The sequence below is a fragment of the Meleagris gallopavo genome, chromosome 14 (assembly GCF_905368555.1).
Source record: "Meleagris gallopavo chromosome 14, MGAL_WU_HG_1.1, whole genome shotgun sequence".
Taxonomy (NCBI): Eukaryota; Metazoa; Chordata; class Aves; order Galliformes; family Phasianidae; genus Meleagris; species Meleagris gallopavo.
In genome coordinates, this window is record NC_139417.1 from 16,769,528 (window position 1) to 16,791,349 (window position 21,822).

General features: G+C 39.7%; 1 protein-coding gene and 1 long non-coding RNA gene across 2 annotated transcripts in view; one reads left to right on the forward strand and one right to left on the reverse strand.

Annotated features, from left to right (window-relative positions):
• The window catches only part of LOC104913199 (uncharacterized), a 139,867-nt gene extending 136,857 nt beyond the window's left edge, over positions 1-3,010 (forward strand). The window contains exon 12 of the long non-coding RNA XR_004161340.2: positions 64-3,010. This is a non-coding gene — a long non-coding RNA (uncharacterized LOC104913199). The remainder of the gene's footprint in view (positions 1-63) is intronic.
• LOC100541675 (contactin-3) overlaps positions 1-21,822 on the reverse strand; it is a 92,418-nt gene that overhangs the window by 7,447 nt on the left and 63,149 nt on the right. Inside the window, exons 7-17 of the mRNA XM_085235935.1 lie at positions 20,043-20,179; positions 17,735-17,864; positions 16,341-16,491; positions 8,482-8,609; positions 6,910-7,085; positions 3,543-3,660; positions 2,274-2,432; positions 2,033-2,182; positions 1,373-1,443; positions 292-526; positions 27-142 (exon numbers count right to left, since the gene is read on the reverse strand). Of these exons, the coding sequence (XP_085092061.1) occupies positions 27-142; positions 292-526; positions 1,373-1,443; positions 2,033-2,182; positions 2,274-2,432; positions 3,543-3,660; positions 6,910-7,085; positions 8,482-8,609; positions 16,341-16,491; positions 17,735-17,864; positions 20,043-20,179 (1,571 nt within the window). The remainder of the gene's footprint in view (positions 1-26; positions 143-291; positions 527-1,372; positions 1,444-2,032; positions 2,183-2,273; positions 2,433-3,542; positions 3,661-6,909; positions 7,086-8,481; positions 8,610-16,340; positions 16,492-17,734; positions 17,865-20,042; positions 20,180-21,822) is intronic.

The following is a 21,822-nucleotide window of genomic DNA, read 5'->3' on the forward strand; positions in this document are numbered from 1 at the left end:
AAGAGGAGCATTTAAAATGATGTTACCTCATAACCCAGTAGTCTTCCACTACTCATCTTCCAGGGAATGGCTTTCCAGGAGACTTCGATGACAGAGGAGGACAGGCTTGTCACAGACACACCAGAGGGGGCTACAGTAGGCTCTGCAATTGGAAATCAGCACTGGAGAGATGAGCAGCATAGGTGATGGTGCAAATAAATATGTTCATGTTCAAGTTGACCTCAGTTTTATCAACTGCTGCTATATTCTTTGATAAAACATCTCATTAAATATATGGAGAAAATCACATACCTTCTTCAGCTGAAAAAACGGTGGTTACTGAACTGAATGGCCCTTCTCCTTTATTGTTATAGACACCAACTTTGACTTCATATGGTGAAAATGGCAAGATGCTTTCATTCCTAAAGACGTATCTGGGCGTGTCAGGAGAGGTGACTACAGTCTGTATCCATGTTGTGGTGCCAAAGGGGCGAAAAGCGACGACGTACCCAAATCCTTCTCCATTTTGCAACTCCTCAGGGATGGGCTGTGAGAAAAGCAATCAGTGACAGAAGCCCATGATGTTACAAACCATACTGGAAAAGCTTTGAAGGAAGAAAGCATCGCTGTGAATGTAATGCATGCGACTGTAAACTGGTTCTGATCTGCATCTGGGATCACTGCATGAACAAATAAAGTCTGGTACAGTAGAATGAAATGCTTTCTTTTGAAACTATCTGCACATCAAGAAAAGAGCAACTCCCCAAAACATGTCTTGTTCTCCAGTAAGTACACTGCTTTAAGACACTTCAGTAAAGATATCTTCAATTTCTGGTCACAATTCATAGTACATAAATAATTACCAAAGTACTATCTTTGCACAGTATCTGTACCTTCCCCTGATGTGATCTGATTAAGTAACAACATAGAGTTGCTAACATCAGTAAGAAATAGCGTGGTAACATTTCTCAACTCATTAAGAATAGGACACATTATTTAAAGTAGCATCTGATCTGTTAGCACCTACATGGAGAGTTAATGGTAGGAAAGTACAAACTGGAAAGCTGCACTGATCTGCGAAACACTGGCTTAACCTTTGAGCAACAACCAACCCTTCCATTTCCCATCCCTCCCCGCCCCCTTCTGCCTTGACAACTGTTTGAGAGCATAAGTAATCATGTTAGACAAGCTAACTGAATTTCTTACTGATTGGAGTCTAGCAGTAGCAAGTTAAAGAGGGAAGGCAAACGTGCATAGCTCACATTACAGAATGTTACCGAGCACATATACATCCTAGATGAGAAGCTGCTGCAGCCAGGAAAATTCATCTTTAAAGAAGCGTTTCAATGAAAACAACCATTCTCTGAAGAAAACTGCTTGCCAGAAAACTTACATCCCATGTTATGACCAGTTCAGACCTGCTGCCGCCTCCCCCACTGACTTCAGCTGGGGGAATTTCAGGAACTGTGAAAAAGAAACGTACAGCTGTCTACGCCGTGTAAATAGATGAGATGATACCACAAGTTAACCTCATTCTCTGGAGCTAGCTCTCTAGTTTTCCTATTTCTTCTGCCAGTTGAGACAAGTGCTTTAGAACCTGCATGGGGCAGACAGGGGTTTTTTTGAGCATTTGCAGAACCCCACAGATGGAACCCTGTATGCTCTGCTTTAAATGTTTATGAGCATCTAAAAATCAGTGGCATGCTTCAAGTTTTCAACAGGGCTAACTTATCCAAGTAACATCTTGGATTTCAATCAAGTCTTTCTGAGCAGAAAACTGTCAAAATTCACCTCTTCCCCATTCATTAACATCTTCAGACTGTGCAGCACTGACTAAACAGAGTTTGCCATGCTAAAAACAGCTGAAATATATTTGGATATGTGGAAATAAACTGTCCCAAAGCTAAACACGAATACTCATTAACAAACTAGTTACAGACTTTTACTTTTCATGAAAATTCCAAGTTTAATTGAAATGAGCTAAATACGTGATTTTTTTTTTTTTAATATATTCAAGATGCTGAATTAAAGACAAATAGAAGAACCCACTAACCTGCCTCTTCAGTTCTTACTTTTTCTGAGGGTAAACTAGGTTCTCCACCTCCTATTTTGTTACTGGCAACTACACGAAATTCATATTCCACCCAAGGATTTAAATCCACCACTGTGGTTGTGAATGTATTTCCATCAATCACATCTGGAACTATTAATAAAAAAAGAAAAATGAATTAAGAACCTGATGTATCCTGGCCAAGCATATTTCAACAGAACCTGTAACAAGAAATGTGCATTACCTGTGGTAACTCGCTGCCAGCCAACTGAAAAAGGTGTTCTTGCTTGTACAGTGTAAGCAGTCACTGGGCTGTGATTGTCTGTGCCTTCTTGCCAGGAGATCTGAGCTGTAGTATCAGTTATTTCATCCACTCTCACGTGTTCAGGGGGCCCAGGAGAGCCTAGGAAAAGATTGAAATATAGCTGGTGTTTAGTAAAGCCAGTACCCTGGTAATCACTAATACTGCAGTAAGGATTCCCATTCTATTAAGGGAAGAAGAAAACGTTTAGATGAGGATAAATATTTATTAACGTTAATTATACTTGCATCTGATAAAGTAATTCTGAAATAGGAACCCTGAACTACTACACAGATTACAGGTTTAGTTCACCAACCTTTGTTCACCACGATTCCTCTTTCCATTCCACATTATCTTTTACGCTGGTCCTTGATGTCCTCTTTTAATCTATTAATGTATCTCTGTAGTCTGCCTACTTGTTATCTACAGCTGTTTTAGTGTATGAAGCACTGCAGCAATTCTTCATCAGAACATCTGACCAGCACCACGAGCAACAATTCCATCAGGCAAATGTTCTGCTGCATTCTGGAAAAATCCTGACTCTGGGCAGCCTAGCAAAAATGCTGTTTCTGTCTTATCTGCACCAGCAAACAGGTGATATAACTAACAGTACAAAGGAATTATAAAACACCTGGTATATTTTGAAATACATTGAATAAATCTTGATTGCATCATGTTGATTTCTGGATTACTGCTTTTCTTTTGCTGTAAATGTAATCATCAACAATGGAAGCTATAGTTCATGCTTAGCTCTGCAAGCAATCCTGCTCAGGAAAAAAAAAAAAAGGAAATAAAGAAATAACCCTGCGTTATATAATTTGAATTCCTGTGTGTCTCCAGGCCAAAACCCTTCAAACACTTTGGCAGCAGATGCCCATTTCCCAGGAAGGATGCTGGACCATGAAGTCACCATTTAGCAGACACAACAACAACAACATCACAGTTGTCAGTACTGAACTCCACTCATCAGTGGCTTGAAGGAGTGTCATAAGAAAAGATATTATGTCATCATTTATTATATTCTTCAATTTTTCTTTTTTTTTTTTTGAAAAAGCAAGTTTCATCCAAAACTGAGCCTAACTTCAATGCAGAATCACGTAATTCAAGTCATAGATGAACAGGTTTTGTAATCTACACCATAAACTGTTTCTGCAATCGACAGCACACAGCGTTAAGAAAACACAATTCATGGTAAGTGAAGCTGAAATTTACCTCGTACTATAAGGTCAGCTGCAGATGCCACACTGTCTACTTCTGTCTTCACCATACAAACGTATTTTCCACTGTGTTTCAGCTGGATGTTTCTAATCATCAAATCTCCTGATGCACTCTGTCAAAATACAAAGTTGTTAAATGAATGAGCATATTATTTAATATTCAGCTCACGTTTTGAAAGAGGAGAAAATATCACACCGAATAGATAAAGTTTAAGATAAACTAAATAAATAAACTTTATATTAAAGTTGTCCCAAAATTACAGGGGCAGGACAGCAGGTTATTACCCAGCAGCTGCTCCATGCTACATGGCTGTAAGCACTCTCCTAGCAGACAGGAGTTAACGCCCCTACCTGCATGAGAAGCAAGCTGCAGCACAGATGCCCAGCACTGGGAACACATCTGCAGACAGCTGTTTAGAACCGTGAAGAAAGTCAGCACCCTGTGACCAACTGCTTGCCTCCAAGCCACAAGAAAGATGTGATTCCTACAGCCGTCACCCAATCTGACTTTCTAGACAGAATTCATAAGCCTAGTTAGCAAAGACATTCAAAGAGTTAAAACAGGTAAGCAACAAAGCTGGACCTGGTCCGTTCTGAAGGGTTAAGGATAGAATTCAGAAAGGTACAGCGTGAGTCCTGGGTCAGTGTGCTGCTCAGGGGCTCTCACTGAGCACCTCGTATCCCTGGCAGTTTGTCTGGGATTTCCTTCTGCCAAGCTACTTTGCATTGTGAGCACACTTGGATTTAAGCATTATGCCTCTGCAGCTCTTTGGCTGATTGCCCTGATTTTAAGGTCCTACGTCTATTCTTTCTTTCTCATTGTGCATTCAAACGTTGGTCATTTCTTTTCCTTCGTCCTCTCTCATGTTACACTATGTGGTTGATCAGAATCAAAGAAAGTGTGCAAAAAGCTTGAGTGAGTGATAGCTGTAACTTAGCACTGTTACAGACTCGGTTTTATTTGTTTTCTACGTTACTGAAACAGAGCACTCAGTCCTAAACTTCTGGTAGCCAGTTTGCTTCAAAACCTCCCCATGTGCCAGCTGAATGACTGCCTCAGCCCTGTTCACATCAAAGCTTCCAAGTGAAAAATCTGTCAGATTTCAATTTTTTTCCCCTCTTTTTAATTTTCTGGAGCAGCAGTTTCAGTTGAGGACAGAACCATACTTTGCAGGTATTCACAGCTCTCCGACCACGACTGAGAAGTCGGTGATTTGGGAGAAAGGGAAGACATGATTGCTGTGGTCTCCAGAAGACAAGAGTTAACAATCTTTCCAACCCTTTGCCTTTAGCGATTAATTATTTTTTATGCTCACACTAATTGCTTCCGCTTGGATCCTTGTATTTCAAGAATAATTTGTTTTCATGGAGACTTGTTATCTCAGATAAATCTCTAACTATATGCAAATCAGCTGTGCCATTTTGTCACAAGCATTTCTTTTTGAGCTTGAGTTTCATTCACTGATGTCAACACCTGCAGTTAATGTGTAGGATGAGCATTAGGATGTCTCACATAGAAGCTGAAAAAACTTTGCCTGCTTCCCTTCCAAGTGTGGTAATATAAATACAATGCCACATCTTCTTTAAAAACAAAGATGTAAACATTTAGAGGACAATCCAGCACTGGTTGCCTCCAGTACCCTAAAAGTTCAGCTGAAGGCAATCTAAAATCCATCTAACTTGATTGGAAGTGGATATTCAGGAAATGACCAGCAACAACAACGGATGCACACAAAGCAAATCATGTTCTACGTGAACTAATTGTAGCAAACTAGATTTAAACCATCTAGGCAGATGGACCGTCAAACAGAATAATGTTACTGAAACATAAAACACTGAAATATTAACACCCTATTTAAACTATTTGTGGGTGCTTTGCAGGAGCATCCTGAAGTACTGAGGGGAGGATGTGCAGCAGCAAAAAGCTCCAATGCAGAAGGCACTCAGCTCCCATGGCTCTGCCGACCATTAGCAGTGCCCACATTCTTGCCTAGCCAGATTAAATCACTGTCAGTGTGGACAAATCCAGCTGACAGTAAGGCCACTTTCCTTTCTCAATGCTACACAGAATAGCAATAAGCAGAAGTGCACGCACAGTACAAACATCTGCTGGAATAGCTTTTGCTTTTCCTGACTGCATTGTGATTTCAGCCATTGCTGGCCTGTATGAATACGTGGGTGATACCAAAAGCAATTTAAAGGAAATCTGTTCTGAACTATGAAATCTGCTTGGTTTGCCTATAAATCATTTATCTAACAAAAAGTACAGTACAACAGTAATATATCCTATATTTTTCTAACCATCTGGAAGACCAGGACATGGTGCCATAACATTCCCATTAACCACTACATGTCAGGGATCTCAGGCATGCATGGCAAGGATTGCCAAAATATCATTACACAGATCTCCATCCACTAAAAAATCATTTTCCTTTTGCCATGTTTATCAACAAAGCTGAAGTCATGCACAGATAGTTCCATTGAACAAACATGCACTGGAAGGCTTCTTACTGGGATTAAATTATTCCATCAACATTAGTGGGATTCAGACAAGCCCACATAATAGTTCTCTGTATTTGTTAGTTACCTATGGAGTTTTTCCACTTAGGAGGTTCAATCCCCTTTTTTAATCAATAAGACTAAAAAAAGTCACCTAAACTTCAGTATTCCACAACTACCCCTAGTTCTATACCATACAACAAACTCCCAGGTAAGATGTTCTAGAGTCAGAAGTCTGAGTTGGTCGATACTCTGAAATTTCCTTCACAACTGGTTGAGAAGTTTCCATGAAATCTTATTTTTTTTTTAAGCTCTTTGTTTTGTTTTGCTTTGTTGGTGCTTTTTTTTGTTTTGTTTTGTTTTTTCATGTGGGGAAAAGTAAAGTATGGCATCCCTCTGTCACAGAATCACAGAATGGCCAGGGTTGGAAGGGACCTCAAGGACCTCCCCCCCTGTCACCAGGGGAGACTTATAGAGAGAAGTGAGGGAAACACCAGGGGTACAAGAGCAGGAAAAATAAGATGGATTTTTTTTGGTTTGTTTGCTTTTAGGCTTTAGCTCTCAAAATCTGAAACAAGTTCCTCAATCTGTCATTGCTATGTTTCATGTCATCCAAGGAAAATCATGTAGGGCCAGATGCAGAGACACAGGTAGGCACTTAGAAAACTTCAGGCCTAAAATATGAGATGTCTGGATACCAGATTATGTGCTGCAGGGTAGCTCAATGAATGACTTCTCTGCAAGAAAGAACACCACATTCCATACATCCAAAAGAGAAGAAAAAACCTTCACAGTGTTGGAAAGAACAAGCGAGTCTGTCTGTGCTGCATGCATCTATAAGAGAAGAAGTGTTCACAACTTACCCCTCCAACCTTCTCAAAATGAGAGGCATCTTTTTTGAAGTCGGTCAGTGTCCCATTGAAATACCATGTGAAGCTGATGTCCAGTATAGGATCGTGCTGAACCTGGCAAGGCAAGATGACGCTTTCTCCAACAGTGACATCCATGTTTGAAGGTGCCAAAGTGATCCTTGTTGGTTCTGAGAGCAGAAAAATCAGTTATTGGATTTCTGTAGTACTACGACTTGTCTGCCACTAATGTTCTACCATGTTCTACAAGCCTGATTAATGACAGTCACTTCAAATTATACAGCTGGACTATAAATGCTACTGACTGACCTCTCTTGTTGGAGCACTGTACTGTTGCACATTTACCAGTGGGAGTTTGTTGAAACTGAAAAAGTAGCTATTTACCTACTGTGTACAGACCAATATACCTCACCAAGCTAAATGCACTGCAACCCACAGCAGTGAAATTACCATTCAGAAGCACGTGTAGTTCTCAGCAATAACCCATATGTTTTGGAGCAGGATGCTGTGGTAGCAACCATGGGGAAGATTAAAAGGTGGGAGTGGAAGAAGCAGATAACAAAACCTGGAAACCAGAGGAAATCTATATAGGGTAGGACGTGTTGGGTATCTGGGTCTGTATATCATATAAAACATAAATTGTGCCATTAAGAAAAGGAGCTTACAATTCCCGAATCACATGAACAGAACAAATATCACATACCGTGAATACTGCAAAAATTAAATTTCCTTCTATAAATCCTCTGTACATAATTCTGTTATTTGTGTATAAAAGGGCATGAATCATTTAAAAACAGACTGAAAATCTGTAGCTGTTTCTTCACTGAACCGAATAATTCTGTTTGGATCTATGAAATGTATGGGATATGCAATGCAGTAGGATATTAGATAATTCTGCATTTGGAAAACCTTTTAGTTATTCCCATCTTTAAAAAAGAACATCATGAGAAAAGAGTCTTCAGCTAGACTTCACAAAGCACTCCTCCTCAATCAGCATCTCAGACAGCAGCTAGCAACGGGCGTCTCAGTGGAAGGGGCAAGAACTCTTTTAACAGCAATTATGTACACAATTAGCTTTTGAAAGACTTTATATTTTACTGCCTGTGGGGTCCCTGAGCACTCCTGCAGCTGGAGCTTCTTCCACATCTTTTTCCATGAGCAAATAAGTGTATAGTTCCTTAGGGCTAAAGAGATTTTTGGACTGGAATGTATAATGACCTCTAATATTTTTGGTTGGCATGAATTTCATATTCTGGTTTTTAACAAGTTAAATAAAAAGAAGTGCAACAAGCTTGTTTAGTATTCAGGTAACTAAGAGAGAGCATGGAGGAAAGTGTTCAGAACATCCTCATCTCAGGGCCAAGAAATCTCTGTGCCAAAAGGGAGAAAATCCCTCAGTCTCTTTCCTCACAACTAACCACAGATCTCCTTTTATTTTTATAAATTCTTCAATATGTATTTTGTCACACCTTTACTTTTCAACGCATTTGATGTTTGTTCAAAGCACAAATTCAGAATTCATTGCAGTTCAGTGTCAACCTGGCCCCCTCTTTCCAGCCCACCTACCTGTAACTACTAAGTTTGTAGTCCCACTGGCTGTTCCAAACTGGTTTGTTGCCACACAAGTGTAGCTTCCAGCATCAACTTTGGTCACATTGGTTATTCTTAGTCCTCCATCCTTTAGTAATGTGATTCTAAAAAAATTACAAAGAGATTTTGAAAGTTACAGCATTTTTTTGTTGACAAAATGTTTGAATACTCATTTAGTTACTGTGGTATATCAAACTGCACCAATTTGCAACATGGTATTTGAAAGTTTTGATGGTATACACTGACTATAGGTAACATGGAAAAAAACAGAAATACTCCTAAAAAAAAAATATTAAGCAAAGGAGACTCAAAGGAGACTCACATTACTGATAGATATGCAAGAAATCCAACATCCCAACAGTAGAGCTGAGATCTTAGACAACAGCAGGGGGGGGACCTAAAGGCAAGGATAATTTTAATTCCCTCTTTCTGGTCCTCCCATCTGTCATATCCTTACGTGCAGAACCTTCAACCAGCTCTTCCCTGAGATAACCTGGAGCTGCACAGAGACCTGTACAACTGTACATAACTGTTCAGAATAACTGGGAAAAAAAGGTAAGCAACAGTTTCCTGAAACGTCAGTCCATTTCAAATGTATCACAGTGATGCTACACTGCCCATCCCCTAGGCAGCTTAGCTAACAGGCAGTTTGGAAATGTCCCAGACACCTCACAACCAGCTAAAGAGAATCTACAGAACAGCAAACAACATTAATACTGGAGGCAAACCTCTAACCACATTAGTTGGCGAGTCATATGCAGTTGTCAAAGCACACACATCATCTGAGAAGGCAGCAATGTGCTGGAACTTAATGCTGCTATCTTCCCTTTTCCAGAAGAGTCACGAGGGTTTTGTCTTCTCGCTTGCACGTATTCCAGCATTAACCTGCTTCTTCATTCAGTACAAAATTAAATACACATCCCTGCTGTTCCTTTTATTTTTAATATACGTGAGGGAAATTAGTATCAATAACTTGTCCCAGCTGAGATTCAGTTCTCTACAAGAAGCAGATTAAGTCTTCAGTATTAGTGGGAATTGGGAGCACTTCCTTCTCAAAACTTGCTCCAGGCTCGGGGTAAGCAGGATGCACACACAAGTTCTTTGTTCTGCCATTCACACACTGCACCTAACAGCTCCATGTGAGCAGTGCTCGGGGTGAAGCTGCACGTGCTGTAGAGCTGACCAAGGACAAGGAGAGCTTCCAGCTGCAGAGCTGGGCAGCTGGAACTGCAGGTAAACTGCTGGGCAACACCTTACGTGGTCGAAAGGCAAGTTGGCCCTTAAAGGACATATGCTTCAGTGAACTGCACTGTCATTAACTATTTATACTGACTTACATTATAAATAATACACCACGATGATGGCAATGCATTTGAATCCATTTTTCAGAGAATAACGATGGTGGTGAATAAGAACAGCTTAAACCAACTCGCGGTCTGATGGCTTCAGTGATCTTATCCTCCACCTTCGGCTTCCCTGATCCTCCAAAACCATCTTCACCAGCCACAGACCACAGCAGTGGGATTTTACTGTGCCTCTGTGCTGCTTTCCCTCAATAGCAGGTTCACCTCATTGCCAGGCCACATGGAGACTGCACTCTGAATGTCTAAAAGCAGAGCAGTCTGGATTCCTTCCACTGCTTCACTGACAGTACAAAGCTCTTCGCAGTGAAAAGCACTATAAAATTAAGCTCAGCTTTTAATTGTTTTTCTTAATTATTTTGATTTTTTTTTGCGTGTGTTTTCTTTAAAAACGTGCTATGACACTCAATATTGTGGTACCTGAGATAAGTTTCTTTTGGGCAAAATCAATCATGAATTATGATTTCAAGCAAGCTATGGAGTTTTCAGACTTTCCACCTATTGGTTTATGCTACAATGGCATGCATTGCATCATCTATTTTGAAGCAGTTTTCAGCAGAAAAGCTGCAAAAACAAACGACAACCCAACAGTAATGACAAAGTCTTAGATCAAACAAACTATAAATAGGACTGGGGTATAAAATAGAAAATGTCTATTGTTTAATTAAAATGAAAGGAAAACACATTTTTAGACTGCTCTGAGCTATCTCAAAGCCTAGCTCATCTAAACCAATGAAGCAAGAGGCTTATTAAAAAGCCAAGACAGTTTAGAATCAAGTTTTTTTTTTTTTTCTTTCAGAATAAAAAACAACCACCACCCAACAAATCAATTCTTGAAGAAAAATGACTGTCAAAATCTTTACAGCAAATTAGAAAGAGCAACTCTATACTTTTTCAATTACAGAGCAGTAAATATAGCTCAGCTTATGTAAATGCAACACCTAGCAATAGCTCTACCCCTTTCTGCTGAAAAATTAGACAAACTGAGGCATTTAGTACACATAAAGTTATGAGATATTCTCACACTGATAAAACAGACAGTGGCAGCCTACTGCCAGGAAGAGATCCAGATTTCTAACACAGACCAATAATACACGTCTTGGAGTTCTCTGTATCTGCAGCAGTTCTCCTAATACATTTTGCTGAAGACCAGCAATTTTTAAAGTGAATTTCATTTTCCATGAATACTTCTGATGAACCAACAGCAGAAACTTTAAGCCCCATAAAATAAAGATAATTGGCTGAAGAATGCTTTGGCACACGTGCATTAGCACAACTGGAGACTGACTTAAGGACCTATCTGCTCCTCAGATCAAAATGCGTTTGGCAAAAACGAAATCATTCTCTCTTGAGAAAAACTGTAGGAAATCAATCCTTGAGAAGACTCTCTTCTCCAGCAGTCAAAAGGATGGCATAAAGAAATACCTAGAAAAGCCAAATGTCCCAGCTCCTGCCCAGGTTATCATGCTCTTTGATTGCTGTCAAAAGATTGGGAGTAGACTTCAGGGTTTCTGATTTGAGAGACAAAACTAGGAGAGTATTCTTATCCCACCTAAATTAGGAACATGGATTTAGCAATACAGACCTTTCCAGCCACTGAACTTACAGTCTCCATTAATTCTGCCCAGTACCCCAGGTGTGTTTTACTGATCAGGTCACAACCAGCCAAGCTGAAAGCCAGCTATGAAATGAGAACATATACTTTTAATACTGACATGTTATTTTACTACAGTTGCAGACTGTACCATATTTCCAGTACTTTCAGACACTGGGAATAATATCACTGGGGATTAGAAGGCAAGTGATGCTCCAGGAAGCCAATCTGAAATCTGTTGACTTTCCTGTATGTTGCCTAAGAACATCCCAGCTATTCTGCATTCCCTGTCCTCACTCCTGCTTGCTCAGACAACTGTGACTGCACTATATAGAGGCTTACATATATTACCCTTACTTGTTAAAATTGGTTAAATGGAAATGTTGGTGCAGTGTAACCACCCACCCAGTGAAGGCCAGCAGACGCCTCAGGATCCAGGATTCCAGGTCTTCCAATGCAAGGCTGCCACTTGAAGTTTTGTGCCATTAATGAAATCGTTAATGAATGCAAATTTGCTCATCTTCCCATGCAATGCTTTACTACTAAAATAACAGACAGTTAAACTAAATCACTGTCTTTTTCTATTTGTCAGATTATTCAGCGGAAAAGCCAAATATTTTAGACCCTTAGTGATCTGATAATAAATATAAACATATTACTTTCTAGTTCATAACTCTTCAGTACAAAGGATCAGTGGAAAGTGGGTCAAACCAGCTTTTTATATATCAAGCAAATTCCAACTAAATTAAATCAGATTACTTAACGAGAAAGCCAGCCAAAATAAGCTCCTATTGAAGCACTGGTAAGTAAATGCATTACTTTCCAGACCACAGCGTTTCAAACTGTAACACAAAATGAAGTAAAAATACTTAATTTGAAACCCATAACTGAACCTTGTACAGATTATGCAATATTTTATCAGGAATAGTACCTCATCTTTTCTTTCCCCCTGAACTTGACATCACTTAATCACAGTGAAAGATGCTAAAACTGGAAGTTGTTTTTCTTTTTGAGAGACAGACTTGCATTGGGATGTTTGCTAGTGAAGGTGAAGTTTGCAATATCTTTTCATCTTGTTCTGCTCTTAGTATTTTACAAACATCTAGGAATACAGGCAGATGAGCTTATAGATGAAATACTGTTCTGCACCAACTCAAAATCTTAATCTTTTTCCAGCCATATACTAGAGCAATAATATAAAAACATTTAATGAAATCTTCTAAATGGGTACCTAGGACCATATTTGGGACGCCTACTGTTTTTGATGGAGATAAACTAACACTGAGTGTGTTTAACCTTGATTAAAACGTCTAATCTCTTTTTTGAAATGCACATTAAGAAATAAAAGCTCATCCATCTGGAGATGGGGGCCTTTCAACAGAGAAGATGGAAGGTTTCCCCTCCTGGAGATGCTGTGATCTCTGCTATCAGGAGAAGCTGCTCCAGAATATTTTTGAATAAAAACAACCAGGATGCGGCTTAACAACTGCAGACATTTTTAAAAGGCCATACAACACGAAATGATTGGAAAGAACAACTTAAGTAAACACAAGCTGCCTCTAGCCCAGTGATACACACAATCATTATATGGGGTAAAAACACACCTGTGCCAGTTAACCACGGATTCCCACAGTCAGTACCTAATCTGGAAGCACTGAAGACATTCTTGTTAATTCCTGACTGTCACGCTCATACATCCACAATAATTTGTTTCACAGTTCCAAAACTGCATTTTGGAGGGGACTACTCCCTGTTTTAGTACCCAGTTCATTTCATTCCCATTTTATGCCTTCACTTTTGCATACTCTACACTGAACCACATGCCTTAATTCTTTCTGTGTTCCACGGTTCTTCACTGTCTTGTTCTCTCTTTTCAAGATATACTTAAAAAAAATAATAATAAATGGAATATTTTGCAAAACTAACAAGAAACAAGACTGTATTCTTTAACAGAGCAATTTCTCAGTCCAAAGGCTCTCGAATCCATTTGACTTATACATTCTCCCCTCTACAAGATGTATGAGATTCAGCTCATTTAATTAAAATTTACTGAGTCATTATCCAAATCTCCTACATACTGAAAATGCAGCACCATTTAAAAATAAATTAGAAATACAAGCAACAGTGCCATCAAAATGAAAATCTTTCAGGCTTTACAGAAGTAATGTGATCAGTAACCCCAGTGAAACATAAATCCGCATAGAACAGAACACTAGCAGTACTCTGAAGTAGCACATGGCTTTACTGCAGCAGAGCACTGATGCAGTGTGCCTGGGGCTGTGGGGATGGGACTGTGCTGGCACCCCCCCCAGAGAGGACAGGCTCCAGCACCTGCATGAATGCACACAAAAACCAAAACATCCCACTGCCTGATGTTCAACAAACTGTTCTACACTTTGCTGAACAAACAAGTCCATTACACCACAGACAAACCAACAGCACTATGGTTCTAACTATCCACAGACAAATAAATACACCGGGAAAACTGTACGTTTACTTATCCTATGGGACACAAGAGCTGTACCCCCTTCTGCAGAACCACTTTCTGCAGAAGAAGCAAACAGCTCACCAGACTTTCCTGAAGACTGCAATTACCCTGCTGGCTCTTCACAGGCAAACTCCAACTGACTCCATGTATTTCTCACAGGGTGCTCTATGAGAGAGACCGAACCACACTGCAGGTCTGAGGATCAAACACATTCAGCTCTTTCTGCCTCTCCTATAGGTAAAGCACGTGCTGCACCTCCATGTCCAGCATTATCATTTTTTGGGAAGTCACTCCACTCTTTCTCTACCATTTAAAAAGCCACTCTCTGTCCCACCCCCCCTACAGACCTCCCCATCAGAAGCTTAGTTAATAGCTTAAAAATGTACAGCTAATTGGAAACTGAATGGGAAGAATTGTAGAACTGCGAGAAATTCATGAATTGCAATTATTCATAGCAGACAGTAATGAACTATAGTGCTTTCTGCAAAGAATCACATTTCTCCTTTGCTCTGAAGGAAAGTGGACTCCATTTAGATTAATTCAGGAGCACTGTCTTGTTATTCCGTTTCCCCTGTAAGCCATTTATATGTGCTGTCAGAAATACAGAGGGGCCGTATACACTTCGGGCTATATTTTGGAAATATCTGCACTTTGCAGAACGGAATGGTGGAATTTGTGTTTTCAAGAAACGCACAGATGTAAGCAAGGTAGCATTACGTGTGCTCAAAACACTGTCAGGAACTGAACATCACTTTCTTCCGCTGGTACCATCACCACATCTGAAATGAGCAGCTGCTGCTTCGGAATGGCAATTCAAAGCAGCCACAAAGACGGTGTCTGATGTTGATCCAGAAAGTTCCCAGAGTGCCACTCCTGGCCAGAACTCTTTGGACATACGTGGAGCCCTGCGTGGTCCGTGCATGTCTGACAGCTCTGAATCCTTCTAACCAACACAGGTTATCTGCTGCTGATAGGCGGCTCCAACAGAGCAGGAGCAGGAAGGCTACCTTCCTCTGCATTCTTTGAGGAATGACGTAAGGGCAAAAGCTAGGAATTCTCCTATGTGGAAAGAATCCTGTGCTGTGTATTTATTTGCACACTTACAGAAGTTATCAGAAAAACAACAGCCAACTCTCATCAAAAAGAGAGAGGCTTCATGCAGTGTCAGCAAACAGTGTGGCCATGTGTCACAGACTCCCTTGTGAATGTGATATGATGTCATTACAAGACAATGGGATGTTTCACAAAGAAAGAAAAACCAAAAAGGGACTTATTTTGAATAAGACTCTGTTTACTTTCAGGCACGCAGCCAGCTAGCAAGTCTGTGCTACTGTGTCAAGCTCTATAATGATGGAAGCCTAATTTCCTGCCAAAACACCAACACTTGAACACATGAAGACTATTTACTGGGTGCCCTTTGAAGAAAGAGCTGTGGCTGACCAAGAAGACACAAGTGTTCAGACTTGCTGGGTACAAAGAGACCCCTCAAGCCATGCAACGGAGCCTTCAAAATTACCGCTTTGACAGCATCTTTCTGATTCAGAAACTCCAAAACAGAAATTTTACATGGTGTTCTACAGAAATAGAATTGATTCTGGTAACAGCACTACATTTTTACAAGTCACTTTCTGTTTTGTCCCATACATACCACTGATAACCATCCTCAGGAGATACAGCACCCACCTGGGCACAGTGATGCAAGGTATGACTTCCCTCAGCATTCACAGTTAATTCACCATATTTGTACATAAGAGGTTTTGTTGTCTCTTCTTAAAGCGCATTACATGTCTGTCAATATTAATCTGTCACTATTCAGCTCATTGGTCTGGGCTCATCACATAATTCTTGCAATTACAAAGTAAATCTCGAATATTTTCATATGGCTTTCTAATGCACCTACAGCTTTGAACCATCTTTGTAATATTTTTTCCATAAAAGCCAACACAGTAGTTGAACAGAAAAAAAAAAAAAAAATCAATATATTAGAATGGTAAGAACACTAATTCTGGTCCTACCAATTATTAATCCTTGCCAAGTAGAAATCTATTTTTGTCTCTCAGACACATTATAACCATGGCTGCAGTACACCTCCTTAGCAGTGTTTTCAGACCATTTTGTTGAAACTTTCCACATTTTCTACCATTGCTTTATTTTCTCAAATTTACAGACTGAAAGTAAAAGCTGGCCCTTGATCTTAAAGAAAATGACATATATGCATTCTCAGTGCTCAGACACAAACACAAGCAAAAACCAACCACACTCCTCTCACAAGACATGTCAGCGAGGTTCACAACTATATGGATCTAAAGATGACACGACTGAATTAAAAATTATTTTAGAAGTTGGTTTGTTTTTCTCAATTAAAACAAATAAACCAATATAGACTTGATACCTTTCATTTTCGTGTAGCTGCTCACCTCCCTTCTTCCAGGAACATCTGGCCTTGGGGGAAGCTTTTGGTTTGCATTCAAAGTCAACAGTGCTGCCGATCTGAACCTGAATCATTTTCTTCATTGGATTCTTGGAAAAATCTGGAGCAGAAGCTGGAACAGGGGGGATACACTGACAGTGAAATAAAGCATCTTGAATTATATTAACGACACTACTATTTAGCACATACATGACACTTCTCAGCTTCCAAGCATAATTAAAAACATGAATGAATTAGTTATTTCAACCAGATCTTCTGTTGGGCAATTATGCATTTTTCTTCTTTATGCTGGTTAAAAAAAAAAAGTAAATGTTTCAATTTTGCAAAGTATGTCACCTAAAGAAGCACGCACCTAAGATCACGTTGCCTTCACTGGAACTGAAGCTCACTGGATACAACATGCCTATCTACACTACATCAAATTTGAGCTTACATGGCCTGTCTAACTCCAGTGAGAGCACTCAGCATCAAGTCTCATTAAAACTCAAGGAATGTGGTGGATTCTACTTTTGTGCCAAAGTACAATGACAGATCACATGTATTAGATGATAGAAAACTACAGCACAGCTCATTCTGTATGAACACAGGTTGTATGAGCTAACAGTTAAGAAGAGCACATGGCTTCTATCTATGGCAACATGGAAATCCAAAAGGAAATTCAGGATTTTAGGAGAATGAGGCTGAGGGAGCAGTCTGCTGATTGAGTGTAGCCTTACACAATAGAAAGGGAATAACTCATGCCCAAAAGCACTGCTTTCGTAGGCTTAATTTTGATTTCAGTCTTTCCGTGTTGGAGGTAGAAATTACACAAGCATATTAATGCATATGGCAGTCTGCAAGTTCACTCTTTTCCTCAAGTAAATTGCTGCCATTTATTCTAGACTCCCACGCACATCATTTGAATGACTGAGTGACAACTTCTTGTCCCCTCGATCAAGGAAGGCTGCCACAAGAGCAGCCCACTGCACTGCTCCCCTGGGAACACCAGAGGCACAGTGCAGAAGGTCAGTGCAGCTGATTAATGTGCTGAGCCAGGGCTACGTCCAGACCCTGTGAGAAGTCTTCATCTCCAGGCCTGTATCCAAGCCTCTGTATCTGCTCTTTGCCTAATTAATAATTTATCTGTGTTCTGTTTTAAAGCAATGAATGGTTGGACTGCAAATGCTCTGGAAACAGGTGAGTAAACTCCTCTGCACTGCAGATAAAAAGATAATAGGTTGACAAAAATGTTTAATTTGACAGTTTCTGAGGGAATTACAAAGCTGAAATCATGAGGAGGCGGAGTACTGGGCAGGTGGACGGTGTGTGGAGAGGGAGAAGGAGGGCTGTGATTTAATAGAAAGGAAAAATCTTACCTACAACCCTGAGCTCTGCACTCGAATAGATGACTCCATGTTTATTTTCAGCTACGCACTGGTATCTGCCAGAATCTGTCAGATTTAGATTCGATATTGTAAGTGCACCATTTTCAACCTGGATCCTTCCCTGAATAGTAAGAAAAATACCTTTACTGATGATGTATTTCCTGTGAAAATTTTAAAATAAGTAAGAAATTCAAATAAGACAGCATCAGCATGACTAATGGGGCAGATGTCACGTAAGAACAGTTCTAAAATAATTCGTATGACAGCACTGAGATTTGGCAATACAGTGTATAAAACCAATTCTTCAAACTTGTCCAGTTTCACAGAGGCTTTTTATTCTCAAATACCCTTGCATTTCTCCAGAAATGTGGACATCATACTAGGAAGACGAGAGCATCCAAAACACACAGATGGCACTGGCATTTCACACTATTTAGAGATTTCACACTTGCCATTTGTTAATGAGCTCTCTGTGATACTATGCAGAAAAAATTCCAATAGTCACTAAATGGAAGACATATTTAAGTGCCTTACAGCTGACAGGGCTACTGAATGAAGAACAGGATGCTTCTCACCCTGATGCTTCCTGGAAAGCTCTATGAGTTACAGTGGGAAGCGACTGCTTTGGGATGGAGTGATAGGGATTGGTGACAAGAGGAACCAGTGACAAAGACAAATCCAACAGCTTCTCCTTCGGGGAAAGACATAATAATGAACAGAAGGACAAACGATTTTCTCAAGAACATCTGCTTTTCTGGAGCAGCAATGCCTAGCAGAGGTCCTGCATGAGGCTCATCAGGCTTAATACAACACTACTCACTCTGCCCTTTCTGCTACGGGCTCATACTCACAGCTGGTCCCAGTGAAGGGCAAATCCAGCTGTCTCTGTACAGCCAACACAGCTCAGCCCCTTCTGTGATGGATCCATTCCCAGTTAATTGCAAGTTAGACAATGCACAGTACAGTCCCTAAAAGTAAAAAGCTTAAATCTCCACATCTTGATCCTATTTCTACCATCCTGAGCTCCTGTTGTTATTCCTCCTTACAAAAGATTCATTTATGGGGAAGGGAAGTTAAGTGGAATAACCGCAGCAGGAGATTTCTGTGGAGCAAACCCAGCATGAAGGAGGATTATCACAGGAGCTGAAGACAAACGATCATGGTACACAAAGAACTCTTCTTCTGCTGTCTCCCTGGTGCCCGCCTTCAGTGAGTTAGTCCTACAGTGCACAGCCCTCAAGCATTTCCAAAGTCATGCTTATTCCCTTACATCATGCCTTCAAGGCTTGACACCAGTGCTCCATGCTGGAGAACTGGGAAAACTGAATGAGAAAAGTTATTTTTGTACTCACTGAGGTTAAAAAGCACATTACCTCAGTGACTCTGTATAATTTAGTAACAGCGCTCTTAAATCACCAATATATTTTGTACTCCATCACGGAACCTGCCCGCAAAACACTACCATTCCTTTTAGTGAGCATGTAACTATAACACCCTGAATGCTACGAACTGTTTTTCAGTGCTCAGGTCATTTTTCATAGCCATCCACTGAACTCACTTGAGCAATCCTTTCTTCAACTCCAGGCGCCAACGCTGCGCACAGAATTTGAGCAGTCCTGACAGCAGTGGCCAAGGGCAAAATGCCCTCCTGCTACAGGCTACTGCCCCTAGCTTACATTCCCAATAACCTGGATTCAGCAGTTTTCTCAGTGCACAGTGAGAACGAAAATCGATATGGGTACCCAGTGGTTTTCTGCACTTCTGATCTGGCAGACCTGCTAACTACAGTTTTCCCTGTCACCAAATGTATGACTTTCCATTAGCTTAACAACAGATTAAAACAAATACCGAGGTTACACCACTCTTTATCTTTCAAACACTGCAATTTTTGCCATCTTTTCTCAAGAAGTTTGCGAATGCTTTCTTATTACCTTCAACAAAATTCCAATAGCAAGTGTAAGACAATCATTTAAGTTCTTTATCCCTCATTTACAGTTGCTAATCTATAATTTTAATTAACTTCCTTCTCCAGCCTTTCTTTATATAATTATTTCCGTGGTTCTACCATTGCTCTTTAATATCCTTTTAGCTGAGTTATTTTTGTACAATATAATTTGTCCTCGTGTTTCAGATATTGCAGCTTTAGATGTTTCTATCTGGATGCTCCCGATGAACAAACATGAAAAAGTATACAGAATATTTATCTGGACTATTTACAAGGACTTTCTGAATATTCTCACTGCTATATGAGTTAGTGCTAATTTTGTTTACCATTGTGCTCTTCAGAAATGAATGTTACCTCTACTGACAGTTGGTCTCCATTCTTCAGCCACCTATATGATGGTTTTGGCTTGCCACTTGCTCTGCAATCCCAGTATAAGGTATCCTCTACGGCAATTTCAGTATCTTTTATCATCTGGATCCAGTGTGGTTTTGCTGCAGATGAAATATGTATCAACAAGGAAGACCCTAAAAAGTTGTTGTACCACCACAGCCTCTCACTGGTTCCGCTTCAAGTCACTAATGAAAGAAATTATTCACTGTTCCTTCTAAATATTTTTATTGCAAGTAGTAAAACAAAAGAAAATTGAGATGATATATCACTAAAGCTGAACTAGTCGAACCAATATTAAAATCACTAATTCAGGAGCACAATCAACACAAATTTAAAAGTGAGGTAAATGTAAGACAAAGACATTAGCAGGATTATTGGAATTAAATAATTGATGCAGCCAAATCATCAAATTAATGCTGAAGAGAATCTAAGGATCTCTGTTTCTGGATAATCTAAGCATATTATAATGAGGCTACGGGCTACACTTTTGTTCCTGCAAACAACAGCAAAAGCCACATAATGTACATGAGAGGCAGCCATGCAGGTAAGTATTTACAACAATATTTTCTTTTAGCAATACTTTGGCTACTAAATTGAAAGCATCAACTTCTAAAACACAGTAGATATTTGAAATTTAATCCTTTATTTCCTTAAGTATACAGACACTAACACTCTCAAATCAAAACAAAAAAGGACAACAGCAGTGATATAAGAAAACATCATTATTTTACAGATGAGTGATGGAAGCACCTAAGGTCAGATTAATTCCTGTTGAACTTCCTACTACAATAGTGTTATAGCAGCAATTAATTCAGACTAGGGAAATTAATGACTCGCCTATGGTCACAAGGGAAGTCTGCAGCACAGCTGAGAGCTGAACCTATTCCACTGCCAAAGGCACAAGACCAGCAGATCATCATTTGGATGAGGACTGGCATTCATTTCACTAAAAAAGATTTGTTATATAAATTCTCTCTCCTTCTTATTTTCAGAACAGCAGTAAGATCTCAACACAGTCACATACTGTACCATACTTCTTGACTCAAAGGATTAACACTATTTATGAATAAATAATCAGGATTATCTTCTCACAGAAAACGGTACTGAAATTGTATTCATTTAGACACTAACTTAGGAGGCTTTGGAATTCAACCAGTATTTGCTGACAGTGAAACCTCCTGTTACTCCTTTTATTTTGCAGTTATCTTACGCCACATGAGCATTAATACCTTTCACCGATTTGAGATTCATGTATTTTTTACACAGTCTTTATCAAGGTCAGCTGTAGCAGACAGGATAACCTGATCTTCGTGTCAGACAAACACCCTACGCCTATTTTACTGATATTAATGTCGGTTAAATATTGAAAGCTAACATTGCTACACTGGAGTTTAAAAAAGAAAATAAAGAGCCACTGCTTTATCTCACACTGCCACTAGGAGTAGTTGTCCCATATGTGTCAAGAGGATGAAAGCTCAAGCCTCCATGTCAGCACACCTTCTGCACTTTGCATACCTAAATATTTATGCAACAAGCAACAGTACTTGAATTATTGAAGGATCCATACATGTGCAATATTTCACATCTGCTGAGTATCTCCACTTGAAAGTAGGTTAGCTGTAGTCTATTTTCAAGTTCACGATCTTCAATTCAACATCATTAGAGAATAGAACACTGACTACACTGTAAATTTGCATTTTAGGACTTATTGTATTAGATAGTCTCCATAGGAGAGCACTCCTAG